At 38.6% G+C, this 22,305-nt stretch overlaps 1 protein-coding gene across 2 annotated transcripts in view; it reads right to left on the minus strand.

Annotated features, from left to right (window-relative positions):
- Nucleotides 1-3,751: 3,751 nt before the first annotated feature.
- LOC101847710 (proline-rich protein 2) overlaps nucleotides 3,752-22,305 on the minus strand; it is a 28,395-nt gene continuing 9,841 nt past the window's right edge. For both annotated transcript variants that reach the window (XM_035968643.1, XM_005093916.3), the window contains exons 2-6: nucleotides 17,686-17,717; nucleotides 16,449-16,559; nucleotides 15,098-15,356; nucleotides 12,062-12,134; nucleotides 3,752-10,096 (exon numbers count right to left, since the gene is read on the minus strand). In XM_035968643.1, the coding sequence (XP_035824536.1) occupies nucleotides 9,810-10,096; nucleotides 12,062-12,134; nucleotides 15,098-15,356; nucleotides 16,449-16,504 (675 nt within the window). In that variant the 5' untranslated portion in view covers nucleotides 16,505-16,559; nucleotides 17,686-17,717 and the 3' untranslated portion in view covers nucleotides 3,752-9,809. The remainder of the gene's footprint in view (nucleotides 10,097-12,061; nucleotides 12,135-15,097; nucleotides 15,357-16,448; nucleotides 16,560-17,685; nucleotides 17,718-22,305) is intronic.

Genomic DNA, 22,305 nt, shown 5'->3' on the forward strand with positions numbered 1-22,305 from the left:
AGCGACATCAAGCATACTTTTCTTTGTTGCATCCATTGTGACCAATCAGTGACGATATTTCAGTAAAAAATGGTGATATGGTATAGGTTTAACACCCCTGTCAACACTATTACGTTATTTAAGAAGCGGGACTTCGAGTGAAATGTCCATCCCCGAAAGGACCGAGCCAAAAAGAAAATTCATGTAAAGTGCCTTTCGCAAGGACACAACGTCGGACCGAGCTCAGGCTCGGACCCCCGCACTGGTCTTATATGCGCTGCTAACCTATGTTATGCTAGCCTAAACATCTCAGCAAACAATTTGGCAAATCATTGGCAGCTATCTTTCTTTTCCTTTAAAATCTACTAAGAGATGAAACAGTGCACCTGTACTGTTACGAGACAGTCAGCAAAGAGGGTGGAGACGATGTGGCCAGCATGCTGCTAAATTACTGTCTACAAATTCTGCCAGCTGATGCGACTGATGCGCAGGCCAGAACAAGAAATGGACGGTGATCTGGTTTCTCTATCATGTTGCTGTCCATCAGGAAAGGTACGAAAAAGTGAAAATCTCATTTCCAGTGAGAGACCAGAGCTATATGGAATGCAACAGAGACATGGCAGTGGTGAATGAGAAGGTCTCTATCCAGCCAGTTGGGTGGAGCAATTCGAGACAGCCCTTCGGAAACCCACGCTGCTCCAGGTAGTAGGGAGATAACAAGCCGAATTCCAGAATGTGTCAGAAAACCTTCAACCTCCTACCATGTCTCCTGCCTTATACCCACTTGGCCTCAGTTTGAAATTTGCATCTCACAGGCCCATCCACAGCTAATGCAGTACTGAGAGAGCATGAATGGTCCGTTTCACACCGCAATCATTATGAAGCCGCTGCAAAAGAAGCGCGCCGCAAGACTGTAACCCCTGAAACCCCTCTTTTAGAGCCTGCTGACCATTAAAGCTGCCAAATATGCAGACATGAAGATCTTAAAGGTGATCTGGCCTGACAGCTTTTCTCCAAATTGCCCCATACTGGAGAACCAAGGGCCACCAGTCTGATGACTCAAGAGTCGTCATCCAAAAAAGAATATTAAATTTTTTTTCAATAAACATAGTAAATATTAAATGGTGTGCAATTTATTTACTTGTTTGAACCATTTAGTTTTGTTTGTATTTACAAAAGAGTAAAGAAACTCACAATTCCTTGACTTCCTAGAAGTAGAAGATGGAGACCTTGCCAACAGCTTACAAGGGAAAAACCAGCAATGTCAGTTGGCAACATCATTTTAAAAATTTTTCTCTCACCGAAACACCCATCACACTAGGACTGCAAAACTTTCTCATTTTCAACACAAATGGTCATACTTGAAGTCAACGTAAACAGTAGAGAAATCATTGTAACAGAAAAAGATTCGTGTCTGAAAAGTTTGTTTTTCAATTATCTCGGAATGGCAAAAACCTGACATCGCCGTTTTTCCCTTGTGCCTTTCATATGTGAGGCATCGTGGTGGAATCAGGCGCTCGTCAAGATAATGTATTTGAAGAAAACACATTTTTTTCTGCCAGTTTGTCAATTTTTATCAAATTTTTGTTTTTTGTCCCAACACCTTTTATGTCCACATAAAAACACATTTCCACGTGGATTTTACTGAAAAACATTGATAAAAAGCAAAAAGTATGTACACTTTAAGTTTTCAAGGACTGTCAAGCAACTGAGTTTACAAACTTTGGTGGCCATTTTCTCGCTAATTTTACCACTGAAACCAAATTACCCCATCTCCTTCAATCGTAATATCTCGACTTCTGTCTACTTCTGTTCAAGATAGATGGATATTTTTTGCGTCAAATGCAAGACAAATGAACCAGGTTTATGATGATACTAATAACTCCATATGTCCAAAAATTGACGAGCACCTGATTCCACTGCACCGTGACAAATATATAAAATGGGGTTCAAATTGATACAGAAATATTTCTAATTTTTTTTTGTTATTGCCTTCATCATATTGACAGGAATGTCTGGCAAAAATCCAAAAGAGATTTGAGAGAAAGAACAAACAAATAGAACATTCAAGAATACAAACTTTTATTATTATTTCACTTGGTGTGTAAACATCTCACATCAATGTCAAATCGTGTAAGAATTGCAAAATCTTGTCTCTCACATACTTTTTATAGACATTTCCACGTGTGTCACAATAGAGGAAGTCATAATGATGTACAAACATCAACGCACTTCTAATCGAATAACAATGATTTTGATTGTTTCCTTCTAAAACTTTAACAGGAGGAACTTTAAACAGCCACAAGTATCTTTTTTTCATTCAGAGAAAAGCATTCAACAGGACTATGAGAATATCTGCAATAAGGAAAGCCTAGCTAATAATTCAAGAAACTCACAAGGAACATCTACATGAAATCCAGATGACAAAATGACTAAAACAAAATAATACAATGCATTTGAATTCTTAGACTACTCCTCCAAATGAGAAATATAAGCCATTGTTGGAGAAAATGAATGGCAAGCTATTCCACAATTTTACACCCGGTGTTGTTCGAAAGACATGTCCTTTTATAAAGCATAATACACTTGCTTTTGAAATTTAACATGTCAAAATGCAGTGAATAAAGAAAAGAATGAGTACACACTGCACTTGTACTTGTAAAATAAAGAACAAGAAAAGGGATTTTGTGGATTTCATTTGCCCCCCCCCCCCCCTTCCCCTAAAAAAAAAATTTAATAAATATAAATAAATAAATAAATAAAAAATAAATAAATTTAAAAAATCAATAACTTCTTCACTTATTCTCACAACACAGTAAAAGAACAATCAAGCAAAAGAAAGAAGAGTACAACCGTTAGAACTAAACCTTATGTATGAATAAATGAACGCTGCTAAATCCTTCTTTATCTCTCTTGTTCTCCCTTTCTGCATCACTTATTTATATATCTAGCTGGGTTTCCGTTCGATGAACGGACTCAAAAGAATCGATCGTCAAGTCAATGTGGGACCAGTGAACGGAAGCCTCACAAGTTTACAATGTCGTCTTAGAAGACGGACTTTCCCAAGATTAGATCTAAACGAAACTAATGAAAAACTAAAAATTAAACTACAGTGACTTCAGACTCCTCAGTAAAACTGTGCACCCTTTAAATGATTCTAAACCACCATTGATTTTTTCAAATTCGAAAGTTAAGTGGTTCCGAAGTTTTAGGCGGCCAAAGTGACGGACTTTCACAAATATAATATGTATAGATTCTGTTGGCACTGAACTTTATGTCACTTTTTAGTAGAAACCAGGGATATATACTCATCAGGCCTCAAAATATAAACTAAGGTAGCATTCAATAATAGTAAAAGCATGACAGAGGTGGATTTTCATGATTTTGAACATAAGAATTAAAATTGTCGGTTTCAATCGCTAAGCTAAGCATCATTATGAAATATTCTGGAATTGAGACATTGCTTTCCAACTCCACTTTTTTTTAAAAGGGACCATCCACTCTCTTCAGATTTGGTTCAAATGATCTTGAATAAATGCACGTCAAGAGTGTGTAGGTAACACAGCTTTTATGGGTGGTCACAGGGGTATGCTCCAGAGCTAAAAGACAGGATGCTGCACAGTGACGACCAGCTATGACAAGTAGATTGTTTAAGTTAGTGATATTCACCACTGTGTTTTATTCATGCACTTATTCATCAATGTACTTGTGTATTTATGTTTGCTATTTATTGTATACAAATTTTTCAAGTGGATCAGTAAAGCACAATTGCTTTTTTTTTTTTTATTAAAATTTTCATTTAGTGGATATAATCCAAAGAAGTGACAGCAAGACTTATCAGTTAGTCGCAAAAATCCCAAAACATTTTCTGTGGATAAAAAATCCAGTAACTAATAAGGTAGCCCCGACACCTCTGGAATTAAAAACTTACGTTTCTTTTTCCATTCAGCACAAAAAAGCCCTCTATATTTCCTAAGTAACATTACAAGTCCGACTAAGTACTTTGTGGAAAGGAGTCCTCTGTGAATATAAAGTACAAAGGATATAGGTTAAACAAAGATAAATCAATCCTATTACACTGGACTCTCTTCCTTTGTCAAATGAGACTTGCACATTGATACTTATATATAGCAATACATATATATAAATGCAATAGTATAGTAACAAACACGTGCACAAATATCCATGGTTTAAGTGAAATAAAAAGTCTTTGTAACAACAAGTACAGGAATAGACAAAATGATTTGCATAGTCTTCAAATCTGACTGCAGCAAAGAGGGTAAAGGTCACACTTCAGTTGAAAAAATGAGATATCGGTTTGGCAAGAATATCAAAATCATAAAGAAAGTTGAGAAGGCAGGTCCTACAATCCTCCTTTTACAATAGTAATTCATACAATAATAAAAAACAAAAATAAAACAAAAAAACGAGTATCAACCCTACAGAAACAAAGATCCATATGACACAAAACAGAGGGAATAACCAGTAAAACTCACTCCCTCTACCATTATACTTAAACACAACACTGGTTCACAGGAAATGTCCCTGGTCAGAGCTTCTGTGACACCAGGAAAGAGGACAGCTACATAAAACAAATATAGTTTTTCAATGACTAGTATGTGACAGAGATATAGGATCTATTAAATTAGCTTTTACTCTGATTATGAGTCTGGATCAAGTATAAAACCTTCACTGAGCATCACAAACAATGCTACTAATGTGCATTCCCAGCTCTTTAATGAAGTTTAGAATTGATGTGCTTTAACCGAGCTTTTTGAAAGCTGCTCTGAACCAAATACTTCAAAATTCTGTATGTAATTTCAGAAAGTCTAAGTTAATATGTAGCTTCTAGCTAAATTCTGAAAAGCTTGGAGATCTACTCTTGTTTCATTCCTTTATAAAAAAACATGCAAACAAATCTGTGTAAAATGCACAGTGGGAGACCCTTTCCTCAAATAGAAATAATAATGCATCACTGCTACAGAGAAGTAAAGTACTCACAAGCATGATGTGTATAATCATAAATGATAATGTGTGTATATCAGGGATAATACAGAGACTCAAACATTGCAAGCACATTAAAGGCCCTCACATGAGGTAGGAGGAGGAAGCAAATCACCAGAGGAAGAGAAAAATATCAAATCTTTTCTTTGAGGGGAAAAAATGTGCTCAAGTTCTGAGGGCAGTTCAAAACATTAGCATCCAAGGCAAACAAAGCACTTGAGGATTTACCATGCATTTCATGACATTCATTTTATATAATCCGCCTCCTTCATAGAACAAGTCGAATTAGTCAAATAATTTGCCTTATAAGGCATTAACTGCACTACACATTTTTCTTGCCAAAAAATACTTATTATGACACAGAAGTGTAATCAAAGACCAATTTGCAAGACAATGTATTGACTGAAAAGGAAAGGTCCATCAAATCTTTCCATCTCATCTCTGCCAAAAGAACAAGGGTGGAAAAGTCACAACAAAGCAATTCTGATATCCACATTAATCCTTTTGTAAAATGCCAAAAACCCTCCACCTTCCATTAATAATTTTGGAAATATTGCACAAATTAAATGCCAAGCTTTGAATTGGGCCCAGTTTATCTGGCTTTGCAGATTTTTGACTATTTTACTTTTCGATATTCCCAACAAACCAGCAGACACACACACACAAACACACATTCACAAAAACACTTGCACACCATTGCGCATTAACCCTCCTAGTGTCAATAGCTGATTAACTCTTTAACTACCACAAGCCCCATTTTACGGCTTGTGCCACCCTTCATTTGCGACCGCAAGCCATGTTTTGCTGCTTGGAATTTTGGCTTCAAAATTAGCTTTTAAATTGGGAAAAAATCCAAGCACACATTTATTTGGCTAACAGAAAAGGACTTAACCTTGCGGGCGGAGCCGAAGGGTATACAAAGCAATATAACACCGGTAAATGCTCCGGAAATGAGTTTCCTTTGTATTGTGCGCAAATTCGGAATCTGTACCTATTTTTCACTACTTTTATGAATGCAATTTCGACTCTGTGTTCTTTTCAAATATTTTGCGCCGTCAAGATGGATGCCTCTACATTTACACTAGCGACTCAGCGACAATCTAATGCAAATATTCAATGATTACAGGATGAAATCTATAATGACTTTGATGGTGAGAATGAGAGTTCTGGAACTAGTGGTGAAATAAGTGTGCCAGTTGTTGATGAATCGAATATTATAGCTCCTGAACCGATTCAACAAACAGGCACTAACCATGTTTCAAATCTGATGAGAATGAAGGATGGATTTGTGAGTCGACCCCACCAATTGCTGAGCATTGACTGGTCAATCACAAGTAAAAATGCCTCTGAGTGATGATCCTCAGCCTTTTGAATTTTTAAGTAATTTCATAAGTGAAGAGACAATTCAGGACTGGTGTAACCAAACCAATAATTATGCTGCTCAAAAAGGAGATGTGACATGAGATCTGCCACCCAACTCCCGTATTCTCAGCTGGAAAGAAATAGCCCAAGGTGAGATGAGAGCCTTTTAAGCTCTGATAATTGCCACAGGAGTTGGAAAAAAAGATGATTTGGATAAAATTTTGTCTACAGATTCAATCATCCACACGCCTTTCTTCTCGACGCACATGTTTCTCAAACGTTTTGAGAACATTCTGTCATATTTCCATCTTGTTGACAACAGAGGTGATGACAAAACCGATTCTTTGTTCAAAGTCAGACCATTCCTTGTCCACCTCAGACAAAAGTTTGTAGATGCGTACTCACCAGGATAAAATCTCAGTTTCGATGAAGCTACATGAGATTTCAAAGGCCGCCTTTGTTTCAAGGTCTACAATCCAAAAAACAGCCAAGTTCGGAAAAAAATATATGAAGTCTGTGAGTCTGAGTCTAGGTATTTGTTGGCTATGAATGTTTATTACGGGGCAGAAGCTTCTTTGGTTAGTTCGTCAGAGTAGTGTAGTACCACAACTAAGCTAGTAGTAAGATTACTCGCTTACTGTTGACTGCTAAACCAAGGGCACCATGTCTACTTAAACAACTATCACGTGTCACCGGAACTCTTGGATGAGCTGTATCGACTTGGCACTGGTGCATGCGGCACAGTGAGGACCAACAGAAAAGAAATGCTTGATGCAATAAAGAAAAAAGCTAGTATCAAGCTCTCACAAGGAGAAATAATTTTTAGGCAGAGAGACAACTTACTTGTCCTCAGACATATGGACAAGCGAGACATTCATAAGCTGTCCACCATCCACGACGCAAATCTCGTCTCTCTTACCAAAAAGGACCACGAAGGCAACCCAACAGTAAAACCTGAAGTGATTGTTCAGTAGGTAAAGAACATGGGAGGGGTGGATCTCAGTGACCAACTGATGAGGAACTATGCATGCATTCGATGGTCTGTCAAACGGTGGAGGAAATTTTTCAGGCACTTTTTTGCGCTATATTATGCAATTCTTATATTTTGTACAAGAAGACAGTTAGAATCCTGTCGATCACTTTGAATTTAGGAGCCAGATTGTAAAATATTTGCTGTTGGCTGTACCAGGAAATCCCAGACCCTCCAGTAGTGGCAGGAAATTATCTGAGGTGCCAGAGAGACTGAATCGAAATTTTCCTCACTTTCAACAGTTGTGAGCCGAAGCCTGGAGCCAAGCAACAGAAATCGATGAGAGACTGTGTGGTATGCAATGTTCCCAAATCTGCCAGAAATGGCTGCAAAAGGACACAAACATCTTTTGAATGCAAGCACTGCAAGGTTTTCCTCTGCATTCCCAAGTGCTTTGAAGTTTTTCACACAAAATTGGAGTACAAACCGAGAAATAAATGGAGAATTTCTCGTAGATCAGCACAAAGTGAGTACAAAAATCTTTTTTGCTTGTTAGGCTGCTAGGAGTAGTGTTCATGTTATAGTTCATTTATTTATCACTATTTTTGTTCATGATATGTGTGTTTATCTTTTATAGGTTTTTTAAAACAATGTTTTTTAACACCACTGGGTCATAATAGAATAGCCTCAAAATAATCCACCACTGAGGGGAACAACTGTAGCCTTGATAATCCACCACCTAAAGAGTTAACTCTTTCCAGACACATCGCCAATATATCGGCAAGAATCCACACTCCTTGCGGACATATTGCCAATGTATCGGCAATGATGACGTTCCATCCTCTGTCTTATTTCATTTTAACTTCATCTGTCATTCACGAGGACTTATTATTGCTACTAGAGAACTTGGAAAAGATTTACGAAACGAAAATATCCCCCCTTTTTTTTGTTTTGATCAAAGCGTCAGTTACGTGAAATATGACTGAATTTCAACATTCAGATCGAAATCAGCGAAAGAAGTAAATGGATCTAGGGTGGAGATATTATTGAGGAAAATATGGACTTCCGTTCCTCCCTCTTTTGAAAAAATGCATCTGGGCCTGAAAGCACCACTTGATGATGATCTGTCCCCCCTTGATTGTTTTCTTACATTACTAAACACAGCCATCACTGATGAGCTCATCAAAAATGTAAATGAATGTGTATCGTTTAAGATCCAAACAACTTCTCCAACCAAGATATCAGCGAACAATGAATGGAAGCACAGATTGCTTGTACAGATTTCTACCAATTCCTGGCACTGATTATTGCCATGGGACACTTGTCTCAAAGTGATATGAAGAAGTACTGGAGTACGGTAACCACAAAAACAGTGTGATTTAAGCTGACGTTTCCGCAAACAAAATTTCTCTTGATATATCAATCAAAATTGCACGCGTCTCATCCTGACAACGATAATGCAAACATTAAACCTTTTGAGACAAGCCTCATGGGGAGTTTCAAGGAAGCTTTTTATCTGTATGACAAACTGTTCCTTGATGAAATGGTGACTAGGCTTCATGGGCAGGTTCCATGCCAAACAGTACAATGCCAGCAAACTCCCATAAACACCTTATAAAGACCTTTGATATTGGCAATTCTGTCATGAGGTAGGCGTATAACATTTTTATCTACTTCGGTGCACGAACTGCATACAACATTGAGACTGATCCAACATCCTCCCAAGGCATCAAAGTGTTTACAACACAGCTAAAAGATCTGCCTGGCCGCCACCATCTGTATGCCCACAGATGTTGCACCCTTCCACTCATCAAGGTCCATCGTCAACAAGGGACAAAAACTGCACTGGTACAGTGGACGCCAAACGTAGAGGCCCGCCACACCAGCTCAAGGAGCAGCCAACGCAATTCAGAACACCTCACTGGTTCTCTGATGAATCAAAGAAAGTCCTCCTGGTAGCCAAAGAGTTAATCTGCCGTGAGTTCTTTGCTGTGGCGTTGTCCCTGATTTAATCTGCCATAATTTGAGTCACTATTTGTGTTCGTTTATCCTGTTTTCTTTATCATCAACTATTTCACAAATGAGCTCTACATGCTATTTACTTTCTACTTTCTAAAAATGTACAAGTTTATGGCATTTACTTGCTCAGGTTTTTTCCAGCATAATATGGTGAAAACATATAATTTCCTCTGACACCACAGTCTATTTATAATATTATCAACACTAGCAGGGTTAACACAAACACCCAGGTATACGCTTGGGACCCTTCACAATCTTGGGGAGGTATAACAAAAAAGATCATTGAGCCAATGCTGATACTGAAACCCTGACATCAGTTCACAAAAATGATATTCAGAATAATATTCTGATACATGAATTAAGATCACAACAAAGCAGAGAACATGGTTAAAAGTTCAGTTGCCATAGAATAAGTTCAATAAGATAAGTGGGAAACCTGCATTGACGTTTTCATATGCAGGGAATAGGAGTGGATCTATGGACAGGTACTGTTATTATTACTGTTGTTACTACCCTCAGCATTCATCACACTGGCCACCTGACTGGCATCTGACGTTTGAGCAGGAGAGGGCATCGGTTGACAGCTGTGGTCAGTTGATGGAGGCATCTGTTCTGGACCTACAGCTGGGACGCCTGTAGGTATGTGTGCAGCGGCCCCCTCTGATGGAGGAGGCCCATACTGAAACTCTGAGTACGGAGGCGGGGCAGGTTCACTGATCGGGTCCACCTGTGGTCCTTGTGGACTGTACATCATTTGGCCGTCTGGAAGAATTGATAAAGAACACATTCATCCCTTTGAAAGTTGGGTTTTTAAAAAGTTTTGGCGAGAGTTTTATGGCACTGGCAAAACAATAAGGTCATATAAATGGCGAAGATTAGCGGTGTTACAAGAGAGAAAACAAACACAAAAAAGGAGGAGAAATAAGGATGACAGATGTTTGATAGGAGAGAAGGAGCAGACCACACCAGAGCACCCACTAACCACCCACTCTTTGAAAGAAAAAACAAACAGGCATGACATGTAATTTCCAATTTAAGCTCAGGTGAAACCCTGCTAAAAAAGTCTAAACCAAGCTGAAGTTCTCCATCAAAAGAAGAAGTCTAGCAAAACATACAGTAAAGGGTAATCATCTTCACAAGAAAGAAAATAAGCTTGCGCACTGTCATCGAGCTAAAAAAGTTTTGGTAATATGACATTCACTTTGTATTATCATACATACAGAATTCTGCCAAACAATGAAAAATCATAACTATTCAATACTAAAAACTGCCTTGTCTGAGATGGTAGTTAAACAACCACCAAGTGAAATTAAAAATTTAAATAAAACTACTCACAAAAAAAATTAAAAATTCTGGAATCATAAAATGACTGTCACCCAAAAAAATATTTGTCGCACCATTGACCCTGCTTTTCAGAATGAGTACAAAATGTTAGAATTAGATCTCCACCATTCTACTTGTGACTGCAACAACAAGATGGTTTGTACATTAAAGAACATTTTATGGCCATAAGATCTACATCATAAGCTTATCACAAAAACTTAACTCAGAAAAAAAGTGCAATATAAATTTATGACTGGGAGGCTTACAACATAAAATGTAGTTGGAAGACCAGCTGTGAGCAGGGCACCTACTTCAGGAGTGATTCGAATGTCAATGCAGCTCTATTCATTTATTTGAACAATGAATTCAAGGAGGCTGAGAGTAGAACAAGCGTCTTCTCAAAAACAAAATTACAGTAAAACTCGGATACAACAAACTTGGATTCACTGAAAAGAGAAGGACTCCCTCATTTTATAATTAGTTGAAATCAACAAAATAATTCTGATTCGGCAAAGACATAAAATGAGTAAACCTAGATTTAACCAAATCGTTTGACGGGTAAACAGCCCTCGATTCCCGCATTTTTCTCCCTCAATGAAGCTTATCTGCTCTATTCCAAGGGACCATCGATCGCATTCATCGTGGATCGTTATACACTTAGCTGGCCTGTTGCGTACATCTTATGCGACCAATCAGAAACCTTTTTTCACACCAACATGTGCCTCGCCGACCCGTGTGTGAGACATGACATGTGTGCAAGGGTTGAGAGAAGTCAGATGGATGACCAGCACACATGTGACTGTTAGTGCGTATGTTTAATCTCAGGAGGGGGGGGGGGGAGCAGGCCTAGGCACAAATGTTCCCAGGAGGTACAGATGTGTGAAATATAACTAGGTAATTAACTTCATAGTTCATCAGTGGAACCCAATGCTGCCATTATGCTAGACCCTACACTGCAACACGATTTATAGCTCACATTGCTGTAACGAATACTTGGATTCAATGGAATTGAAAGTCAGACTCGATGACTTGGTTATATTTAAGTTTTACTGTACTGATAAGCTCTGTGAGCTGCTTCTCATTCCTCCCACCTATTTCTTCAGATGACTTCTTTTTACAGTCCAATACAATATTTAGTCAAAGCTTATCCATTAACTAATATTAACAAAAACTTTGAAAAATAACAAAAAATACACCCCTCCCAAAAACAAAACCAAAAAAAAAACCCACAAAAAAACGCACAAAGCCAAACAGTAACTGCATGAGCACAATACAACCCTTGACAGACATATTTCTTGAATTTGAAATCAATAGCACATTAATTAACATCCTTCCATGGAAAGAACTAATTACAAAAATCATAGAAAGCTTGATGACTGCAGGGTTAGACCATAAGAACCTTACCTGGCTTCACAAGACCTGGATAAGGTGGCAATTCTACTTTATTCGGAGGATACATGGCCGGCTGACTCATAACCTGTCAATGAGATAGATGATGATTTTAATAATAATTATGTCAAGTTACAGCAAAACATCAAACATAAACCTAACAAAGTTCACCAAAGTCACTAATTATTCAAGTTTATCCAATTTTTTTACACTTTTTATATATCATCCAAACTTTGATGCGCAGCACAGCATGAACCCCCCCCCCCCCCCCACCCCAAAGAAAAGCCTCTGAACAATCTTTGCATTTCATCATAATATAAATTTATATATATATATATATATATATATATATATATATATATATATATATATATATATATATATATAAAATAACTTTCAAGGCAATGAGTACAAAATCAGTGTTCATCACAATACTGAGGACCAAGAACCAAGTATCAACATAAACAGTCAGAACATAAACTTCAGTTGAGTGTGTGCTCCAGCTCATATTGTTCAATGAACATATGCTGATAAATAAATAAATAAAGGCTGTCTGATTTCACGGTGTGAAGTAATCCATCAAGACATCTTACTCCATAAAGGCAGCACTGGCAATATTACAAACTACTTTGATCTAAAATATATATAAATTGCATCATGGATGGCCTGACCTTTCAAACATACTTTTCAATACTGTCCAGCCAAACCCCATTATACCACCAACATTGGGACCAGCATGAAGTAGAGTTGGGGCGAGCGGACGAACGGGCTCGTTACTCCTGGACTCAGTCAGAGCGAGCGGGTAACAGACGCCCATGCGAGTGGACTGCATGCCTCAAGACAGATAGTTTTTCGGGTCCGCTCGACGATTTTATTCACTGAGCGGGCGGGCAAATGGATGAACTCTAGCAGACAATATTCTCGACGCAAGGTTAGGCCCATCGTCTATTGTTTGTTAATTAGGTCTAATGTTTCAAGCCACTAGCAGTGCCACAGGGAGTGAGAGAGGCTAGTGATGTAGTACTACGGGTGTAACCTTTCACCTCGTGTGTGGGTCACACTGTGTACCATCCAATTTATCGCGCCGGCGATGTTTAGAGAAGAACTTTTTTCCGGGGGGGTGGGGTAGACGAATTTCCGCCATGAATGCCTTGCTACAATGTGTGGCAGGAGGGTGATTTTCAAATTAATTTTTTAAGGGGGAAGGGGGAGAGGAATAGTGTAAGCAGTATGCAACAGAAGGAGTCACTCCCCATCTGTCCGTCCGCCCGCACGAATGAATGGAGGCTCTCCGTCTGCCCGCTCACTAAACGAACTGTTGTCTCTGTCTAATGTGTAGCGAGTAGCAAACTAGATCTACTTTTCACAAGCGAACAGCTCATTACCCGCCCGCTCGTTTGCGAGTAGTGCCAGCGATCCATTCGTTACTCGTGGACACTGATTTAGCGAGCCCGACCCAACTCTAGCATGAAGTTGGCAGTATATGGGAGGTTGGTGACGTCAAAGGAAATGATTCTGCCGTGACTAAATTTAGGACAATGTTATAATTAGTTATTTCCCTTGGTTCAAACCGCGACACTTGTCCACCAGGCTTCCCATATTGTTATAACTAGCTCAGAAATTCCGGTATTGGAGTAGGAAGGGAAAAATCACTGCGCAGCTGCAGAGTGAGTGCCATGTACAGTGTGCACGTCTGGCCACCAATTTGCTGGTAATGTTGCCCGACAAATTTATATTAGTTAAATAAGGACTAAAAAGTTGTTTCTGCATCCGATCCGGACATTGGGGATTGCCTTGTTACTGAGACAACTTCCTGGGCTTTCAACATATTGTGGTAGGGTGGCCAGTTCCTTTCCACGCCGTCTTTACTCCCCCAACTCGAAGTCAGGGACCCATTACTGCTGGGCTGGGAGGGCAGGAGGGGGTTGCGCACTAACCGCCCCGCCACTGCACCCTCTAAATAAGGACTACTCTTGGCAATTTAAAGGGGTAAATTGTGTGTTTATATAAAAGTTCTTCATGCATGTGCACAACCTGGCAGCACAAGGGGACAGGGGGGGGGGGGGGGGGGTTTAAACAGGGCTTGACAGTGTTTTTCCTATCAGCCCACCAAAGAAATTTGCAACCACTTTAATAAGACCCTAAAAACATACACATTTTAAATGCAAGTAATAGAATTTTAACAAGGTCTGATTAAAATACAATGAATATAATATGAAGTCAAACACGCAAGTATAGAGAACACGCCTGTAGCGAAACACACATATATATGTATACAGTAAACAGATTTTCTGGTTCGAAATTAAAAAAAAATTTTTGATCATAACCCACCCAGCACTAACACCGAAATTATCGGTAGGCATGCGCAATGCTCTAACCCTAACAGTGACAGTATCGGTAAGGAAAATTTTGCTCTCGTGACCGAAAACACTACTTTTGTATGAAGCAGGCTATAGCTTAATTGGAAGAGTAACTACTTTTCATTTGAAACAGACTTCGACCAGAAGTGCAAGCCCAAATTCAGAACAAAGAAAGCTATATTCGTAAACCATGTAACTTGTAAGGGGGTGCGAATTTTAAATGCACTTCCTTTCTTCACTTTTGGTTTACTTTTTAACTCTGTATATATATATATATATATAGCTTTTTCCACGGAGTATTGCATAAAAATTATGACACATTTTGTCTTCAAATTTTCAATACACACAAATAAAGGTTTGAATAAAATGTGTACCAAATTTGGAAAGCATATGTTAATATTTAGTACTTTTTTCAATTTTTCAAAAAGTGGTAAAAATATCTAGGGAGAGTTGACAGCCCAGAAGTGTAGGCCTAGGGTTGAGTGAGTTAAAGATGTACATTTTAAAAATTCAAAACAAGTACTTAGCAAAATTTCAAATATGACGAAAAGATTTCAGCATCCCATTGACTTTGCTATATGAATGTTTCCGTATAGAAATTCTTTTAAAAATTTTAAAATCTCTTACAACCCCCCCACAAAAAAAATCTTGAGCCCACAACATAAACTAAACAACAACAAAAATCGTTCACCTCGGCATATGCAGGAGGCAAGCCAGATGTCTCTGGTGGTATAACACCGGGTCCATTGTAAGCAAAGTAGTTGTATGCCGCTGTGTTCCTGCTCTCTTGGTTGGCGCGTCGCTGGCGGCCGTGTCGCTGCAGGGACAACACGTGTCGCGGTGTGGGCCGGAGGGGCGGGCTGGGACTTTGGGTGAGTAGAGCCAGCCGCCGCCGTCGGTAGTAGCCACAGCCGCCAAAGCATGACATCATCATGAAAATGATCAAGAACCTGTCACAGGGACAAAGATGTCATAGTTTTAGTAAGACATTTTATGGCATTTGCAACAGAAATAGGTCATGTACGCGCCAAAGATTGCAGGTGTTACTTGAGAGTAATATATAAAGAAAAAGAGGAGAGACAAGAATGATAGATTTTGGATAGGAAAGAAGGAGCAGGGACAAAGAAAATGATAGAAATTTTTATGGGTCTGGTTCATCATCTCGAGAAATAAAATAAGATTGTGAATGAGCCGTAGAATAAAAGCAGGTTTTTCCACAAAAACTTATGAAGTAAAAAACTTCAGTGAAAAGCACTAAGAATTTTTAACACATGATTTCTGAGATATAATAAGAAAGTATGAAAAATTCCTGTCTTTCCTTTCGTCTAAAAAAACCCACCACAATTTAAAAGATGCATTAAGAATTGGACATGCATGACAGTATACAAACAAACAAAAACAAAAATATTTATCTTAAACATTAGTTAAATTTTACGGAAAACAATGCATGGTTAAAAAAACAAAAAACAAATGTGAGGCAGCAAGGAGAGCTCAGGCACTCATCAAAATATAATGAAATCGAAGAAACAGACATTTTTTTGCCACTTTGGTAATTTTTATTGAATTTTTCGTTTTGGGTTTAAGCATCTTTAATGTTCATTCATACATTTCTGTTTTGATTTTACTGAAATACATAGATCAAATTGACAAAAAATGTAAATTAGCAGTTTCCAAGGACACTGCATTATTGGAAGTCATTTACTTGACATTTTACCTCTGACACCAAAAGACCCCATCTCCTTCAAACGCGAATAATATCTCGACTTCCATTCAAGATAGATGGGAATTTTTTTTTCTCTTAAAGCAAAAAAATGAACTGGCCTTTACATTATTATACCAATAATACCAGATGCCAAAAAAATGGAAGAGCCCTTGATTTCACAGCATCGTGACACAATAGATTTCTCAGACCATAATGAAAAACTCTGCTTACTTGTTGACCAAATAATTTATAACAAGTTATTTTTCACCAAACTACTGAAAACGGCATTCCAGTTTTAGCAGAACCAAATCATATTGGAAAAGGGAGCACTCTCACTTACCAGAAGTACCACATATTCCAGATCTGCAAGCGGAAATGCTTGCTGTGATGAAGCATACTGTCATAGCAGCAACCTCTCTTTGTCTCACAACATCTGTATGGTGAATCGCAGCTGAAAAGTACAAGTGCCAAGGTAAAGAAAAAGATTTATTACAGCTTTCCACTGTAATCACAGGTGTTGTCACACAATTTTCATCCTTGACAATTGTGTATGGCAGAGAGAAGAAAGATTCTGATTTGCATCTCAAAAGAACAAACTACATTTCTAAAGTCTGCTAAGAAAAAAATTAAACTTTGTCTTTGCTTCTCAGAAGTCCCCAAAACATTGGCAAAATGTATCTACAACAGCACCCATACAAACACTAAGCATTTTTTAAATCTCATTTTAAAAGTGAACATACAATAGTCTCCTCCTGAGATCCCATCCCTTATGATCATAGTTCGCTTAATATCCCTGTTTTAAGAAAACGATCCCCGTTTTAAGAAAACAGGATTTTTACTAAACAAAAGTCACCCCTAAGATCCCACTCTGAAGGGCTATATTCTGCTAAGCTCCCGTATTTCAGATCACAATTTTTGGAACAAAAACCCAGGTGGGCGCAGCTGATCAACCACCAAGCGAAAATTTGCAATCATTGTACTGCCTGTTGTGTCACAGTTCAGCCACTCTCATGAATGTGATCATATCTCTGTTGTCACGATTAAACGACCATAAGCACACTAAATGAAAGAGTCCGCGATCTGCGAATGTGGACACGACCAAGAAGATGCCGACCACATCCTTCAACACCGTCCGCACAACGCCACCCTTCGTACAGAATCGTGGCATTAAATGGTACAATGTTTACTCCGGAAGGAATCACACTAAGGTGTAATTTCGCCAAAAGGTAGGTTTTCCCCAAACATCGCACTCGCATCTGAGCTCTCTACTTGACCTTACATCACAAGCGGGGTGGACAAGGCTTACAAGGTGCAGTTTTGTGAAAAAAAAAGGGGACAGTAGACAGCAGGTAACACTGTGACTACCACGCTGTTCAAGGCCAAATATCATTACATTCCCTCTAGCCTAAGGTGGGATGACATTGTGGATATACAGTGAATTTACAGGAACAGGAATTTACAGGAATCATTGCACATAAAAAAAAGATAAATTGCCTTACTATTCAAGTCCCAAATTACAACTTAAAAGTAAACTAAGCGTTGTACTTAAGTACATGATAAAAATATTAACTACTCACAAGAGCTCATCTCCACAATAGTCAGCAAAAGCCTGTCAAATGAAAATTTTAATAGAATTAACCATCAATGGAGTAAATAAACCTATGGAATTTATAATCATGCTCTTTAAGATCAGTAGTTAGTGCGAGCATGGCAAGGTTAAGGAAATAAGAGCAAAGAAATTAATAATTTTGAAAACAAAAGTGTTCAAACAAATTCTTACATAATAATGAAGCATTAAAATTAATAAAAGGTGCAGAAAAGCTTTGAAAGCTAGCAAGACCACAGAGATCCACCAAAAACTTTATCACACAAATTATATTAAACACCAGTTTGAAGCTCATTAAAACCACATTCCTCCAATGACTAGATTACTCACTTGCAACTGTTGTTACAAATACCATTCATACTAAATCTAGTATGATTAATTATCAGCCTCAACAATTTCAGCCACTAGCCTACCATTTAAATAACATTTTTTTTAAACATACTGGTACAGAACAAACAAAATAAATTATATACAAACACTCAGACTAGGCCAGGTCATTGGCTATGACAATCATAGGTTTTCCTTTCCTCTCCCCCCCCCCCCCCCCCCCAAACCAAAATGAAATTGCTTTCCTTGAAATAATCCATAATCATAACAAACTGTAGGATAAAGCTTTGAGTCTACACAAAAACCATTATAAATTCACATAACCTGAATTCAAGGCCCAACAAAATAATATAATTCGACACATAGTTTTTCGTCCAATAATTTTTAACCTGACTTCTCATTGTGTAGCTAAATTTAGTGTGAGTCTTCTCAATAACAGTCACCGTTTCACATATCACCAGACAAAGATCGCAACAATTACAAAAGCAAAGCCAAATTGAAAAGAAGCAGCAGAATTAGACCACAATTGTTCCAATTCTAGCTCTGTGAATTCACAAATGCCGTCTTCGATTAAATGGTTTTAAACAAGTATCAATGAATACAAATCACAAAACAAGCATTTTATTTTAATTCAGTTGGTCCATCTCACATAGCACACTTACTGAAGCATTGGAGGATATTGCTCCATTATGAACAAAAAACATAACGAAAGAGAGGAGGTGTGAAGTTCAGCCACTTATGCATGAATCTTAAGCTGTCAAAATCAAAAATAGCTTAGATCTACACCCTACACCACAATGATAACATGTGATGACAAACATATTCTTTATGCAAAACGAGTGAAAGGTGTGCTGGCACCGACTTCAAACAAAATTAAATCTGACAAGTTTATAGACAGGAGAATCAAAGTCACAGCAAAAGCAAGCAGAACAAGTACCCTGCAGCATGAGTCTGTATTGATTCCCTTCTCCCCCCCCTTTACACTCTTTCTCTCTCTCCCTCTCTCTCTCTCTCTCTCTCTCTCCCTCTCCCCCCCCCCCCCCCCCCAATCCACTCACACACAGACTCTAAACACAGTACTGGCTGAGTCACAAAACAGAAGCAAGGGAGGGGGGCGGGGAGGAGATGTGAGTGTACATGTGAAGAGTAGGGTGTGGTGTGGGGAGGGGTTGGAGGAGAAAATTGACAACTGAAATGATGTAACAGATGTCAGCTCTGCCAGCAGTGCCAGTATAGATTTTAAAATTACCTTTCTAGAAAGCAGCGTAAGAGCAGCATCCTTAACTGACAATATAGGCTAATGTCTTGGTTGCATAATAGTGGCAAGTGTGTGAGCGTTAGTATAACAGTCAAACTGTGTGTAATTTTTTTAGTATAAGTTTTTGAGGTTTTTTAAAATTCTCCTCGATTGTGCATGTGTTAGCTTTAGCTATTTTTAAGTATGATGTACACTGAGCCTCTCCTCAGGATAAAAATGGGCAACATAAATGCAGTTTATTATACATATATATATTATTATTATTGTTATTAATATTATCATCATTATTATTATTGTTATTATTATATTATAATTAGAGTTCCAGTACATATAATTATGCATATATACCTGAGTTGTAAACCTTGGCAGAAATATAGAGTCTTGTATATTATAAGATATTGTGTGTGTGTATGCCTGTGAGTATGTCTGTCAGGTGTACACCTTTTTGTGTGTTTGAGTAATTTATGAGCATGCAAGCAGGCTGTGTGTACCCTGATATTTGTGCAGGCACCTTATTTACAGTCAGTGTCTAATGATTAGACTAATGTTACAATTCACAATTCAAAGAGTTTTACACTACTCAAGTTTCACAGCTGGCTACTGCACCCATCATTCGCACCCACTGGATACATTAGTCTCAGCTGGTGTTTAATGTATTCAACATAAGTAAACCACGGCTTGAAACAGATAAAAATATATTAATATACACGAACAGTAAAAGAACACATTCAGGAAAAACTAAAACTTATGTTAACAATTTATACCATAAAACAAAACACAATGAAAAATATGTCACTTTGCAGATTTATAATTTAATTTATTAAGTATTAGGGGTGAAATTAATGGCCCGGTGAGAGAAGCAAGGTCTTCAAACGATATTCTTCTCATCTTCTTAACTCTTTCACTACCCGGGGTTTTTCCTCACCTGGACTGGGCCCTGTCTATGACCTACTTTCTGACTCTGCCTACCCTCGGACAAATTAAAAATTTTTAGTTCAATTTTCTATATTAGCCACTTGTATAATACACGAAAATAAGTGGGAAATACTATCTCAACATGTAGCCAAACATGACCATTCTTCAGCCTGAGATTTCAGTTTTGATTAAATTACAAAAGTAGATGTGTGGTTTGGAAGCAGGAAGTGGAGAGCCGTAAAACACGGCTCGCAGTAGCGAAAGAGACAAGAGATGCAGTGTTTTTGTGTGCCCTACAAGTAGTAGAGAACATTGGCAAATTCGAAAAGATCAAATGCATCATGTATATTTAGTACACAACAATGTCAGAAATTTGCCGCCCAATATCTGATTTAGCAGGAGCAACAATTCGTCGCCTATCACACCAAAGGGCGTATCCCTGTTTTCTTACTTTTTCAGGAGAGCGATTTAAAGATTTTCAGACTTTGGTTGCTTCATCCTTTTCCCTTGTCATTTTAGCAAATTGCATCCTACCATCGGGATATTTCGATATTGTGGGCGTGATAAGATATCAAACAATGAGCAAGATTAGTTTTGCACTGTTTTGTATAATTTCACTGCGAAAATGTGCCATCTGTTGGCGTACGCCCTTTCGTGCGATTGTTCAGTTTTTCGTCCTGTCCAAAATCAGTGTATACGCCCATGTATACACCCTGTGTTTGAGTGTCCATACAATTAATTTCAGTCTTCAGACTGAAAAGTAGAGGATAAAATTTCTCCAAGACATCACTCCTCACTCCCCCATCCACCCGCCAAATCTTCCTCTTTTTCTTCTCCTCCCCATACCTCTCTAGTCTGTCTGTCTTTCTGTCTGTATGCCTGTCTGTCTGTCTGTATGCCTGTCTGTCTGTCTGTCTGTCTGTCTGTCTGGAAAGTCTCCTTTTGTAGAACAAAGCATCTTCATGTGAAATTGGCAAGTATATGACCTGCTGGAGATCAAAATTCCAAGCAAGAATGCTGCGGTCAGCTTGAACCATCTTCTTGCAATCCTCCTTAGTTGTCGCACCTTTTGTTTTTCTGCATCGTGCCTGTTGTAAATTTCCGTGAGTCCATTTTTCTGTGCTTCGTCCCCTTTTTGGAAAGAGTTGCAGAGTGAGAACTGGTCCTTTCTAGGACTATGAAAGGCCAGGTTTTTCGTCTTGAACATTCGTCTGAATGTGTGAAAACTTGGGATGTCATTGCATGGATTTTTTTTTTCACGAACATGTCGTATATTTTGGACAATGTAAGGTCTGGGATGAGATACTCTTTGCTGGAAGAGGCCCTACAGTAGTGCGATTCCACGAGTGGAAATCTGTCAATGTGTTGACTGGTTATCTCCCTGTTTTGTTCTTCCCTTGTCTTCATCTGCTCCGATTGCCTGCCCCCTCGCTTGTCTTCTTCCACAATGCCGGTCTCCGTAATCTTTGACAAAACAACCCGGGCACATTTCTCTGAAATACCCAAGGTTGCAAAGAATGTGCTCATACACACTTTCAAGCGCTTTCCACTGACTGTGATGTAATAAGCATGCGTTTTGCTGCGTCAAGAGTTAGGTTTCCCGACCTTGGGCTCTGTCGTCTCAATATGCCACGCTACGAACTCTCGCTGCTTCTGCAAGTCAGCCAGTTTATAAAAGTCCTGAAATATCTCCTTCCTATCCGTTCCTGAGATTCCAGAACACTGACGGCCAGCTCTCGTACATTCCATTCCAAGGCAGCCCTTTCTCATAATTCGTGCTGGAACAACCTTTTTCGTGTCGGCGCTCATGTACTCTTTACCAGATTGTCGCTTTCTTTTTGCATCGTTCTTCGTGTTGATTCTCTTCCGTTTCTTTGGTGACGCCTGGCGGGCTGACCCTTCAACTTCAAATGATTCTGGTAGCCGTTCGTTGCTACTCTGGGTCTCATCGGTCTCAAAATCATTGTGCGCAAAGGATTCAGAGTTTGTTGATTGTCCTGTCTTTCCATGTTGACTACAAAATACTGGAACTGCTAGGAAATAATCATAGCAGAGGAGAACTAAACATCTGGTGCATGCTGCAAATACTTT

The sequence above is a fragment of the Aplysia californica genome, unplaced genomic scaffold (genome assembly GCF_000002075.1).
Source record: "Aplysia californica isolate F4 #8 unplaced genomic scaffold, AplCal3.0 scaffold00072, whole genome shotgun sequence".
NCBI lineage: Eukaryota > Metazoa > Mollusca > Gastropoda > Aplysiida > Aplysiidae > Aplysia > Aplysia californica.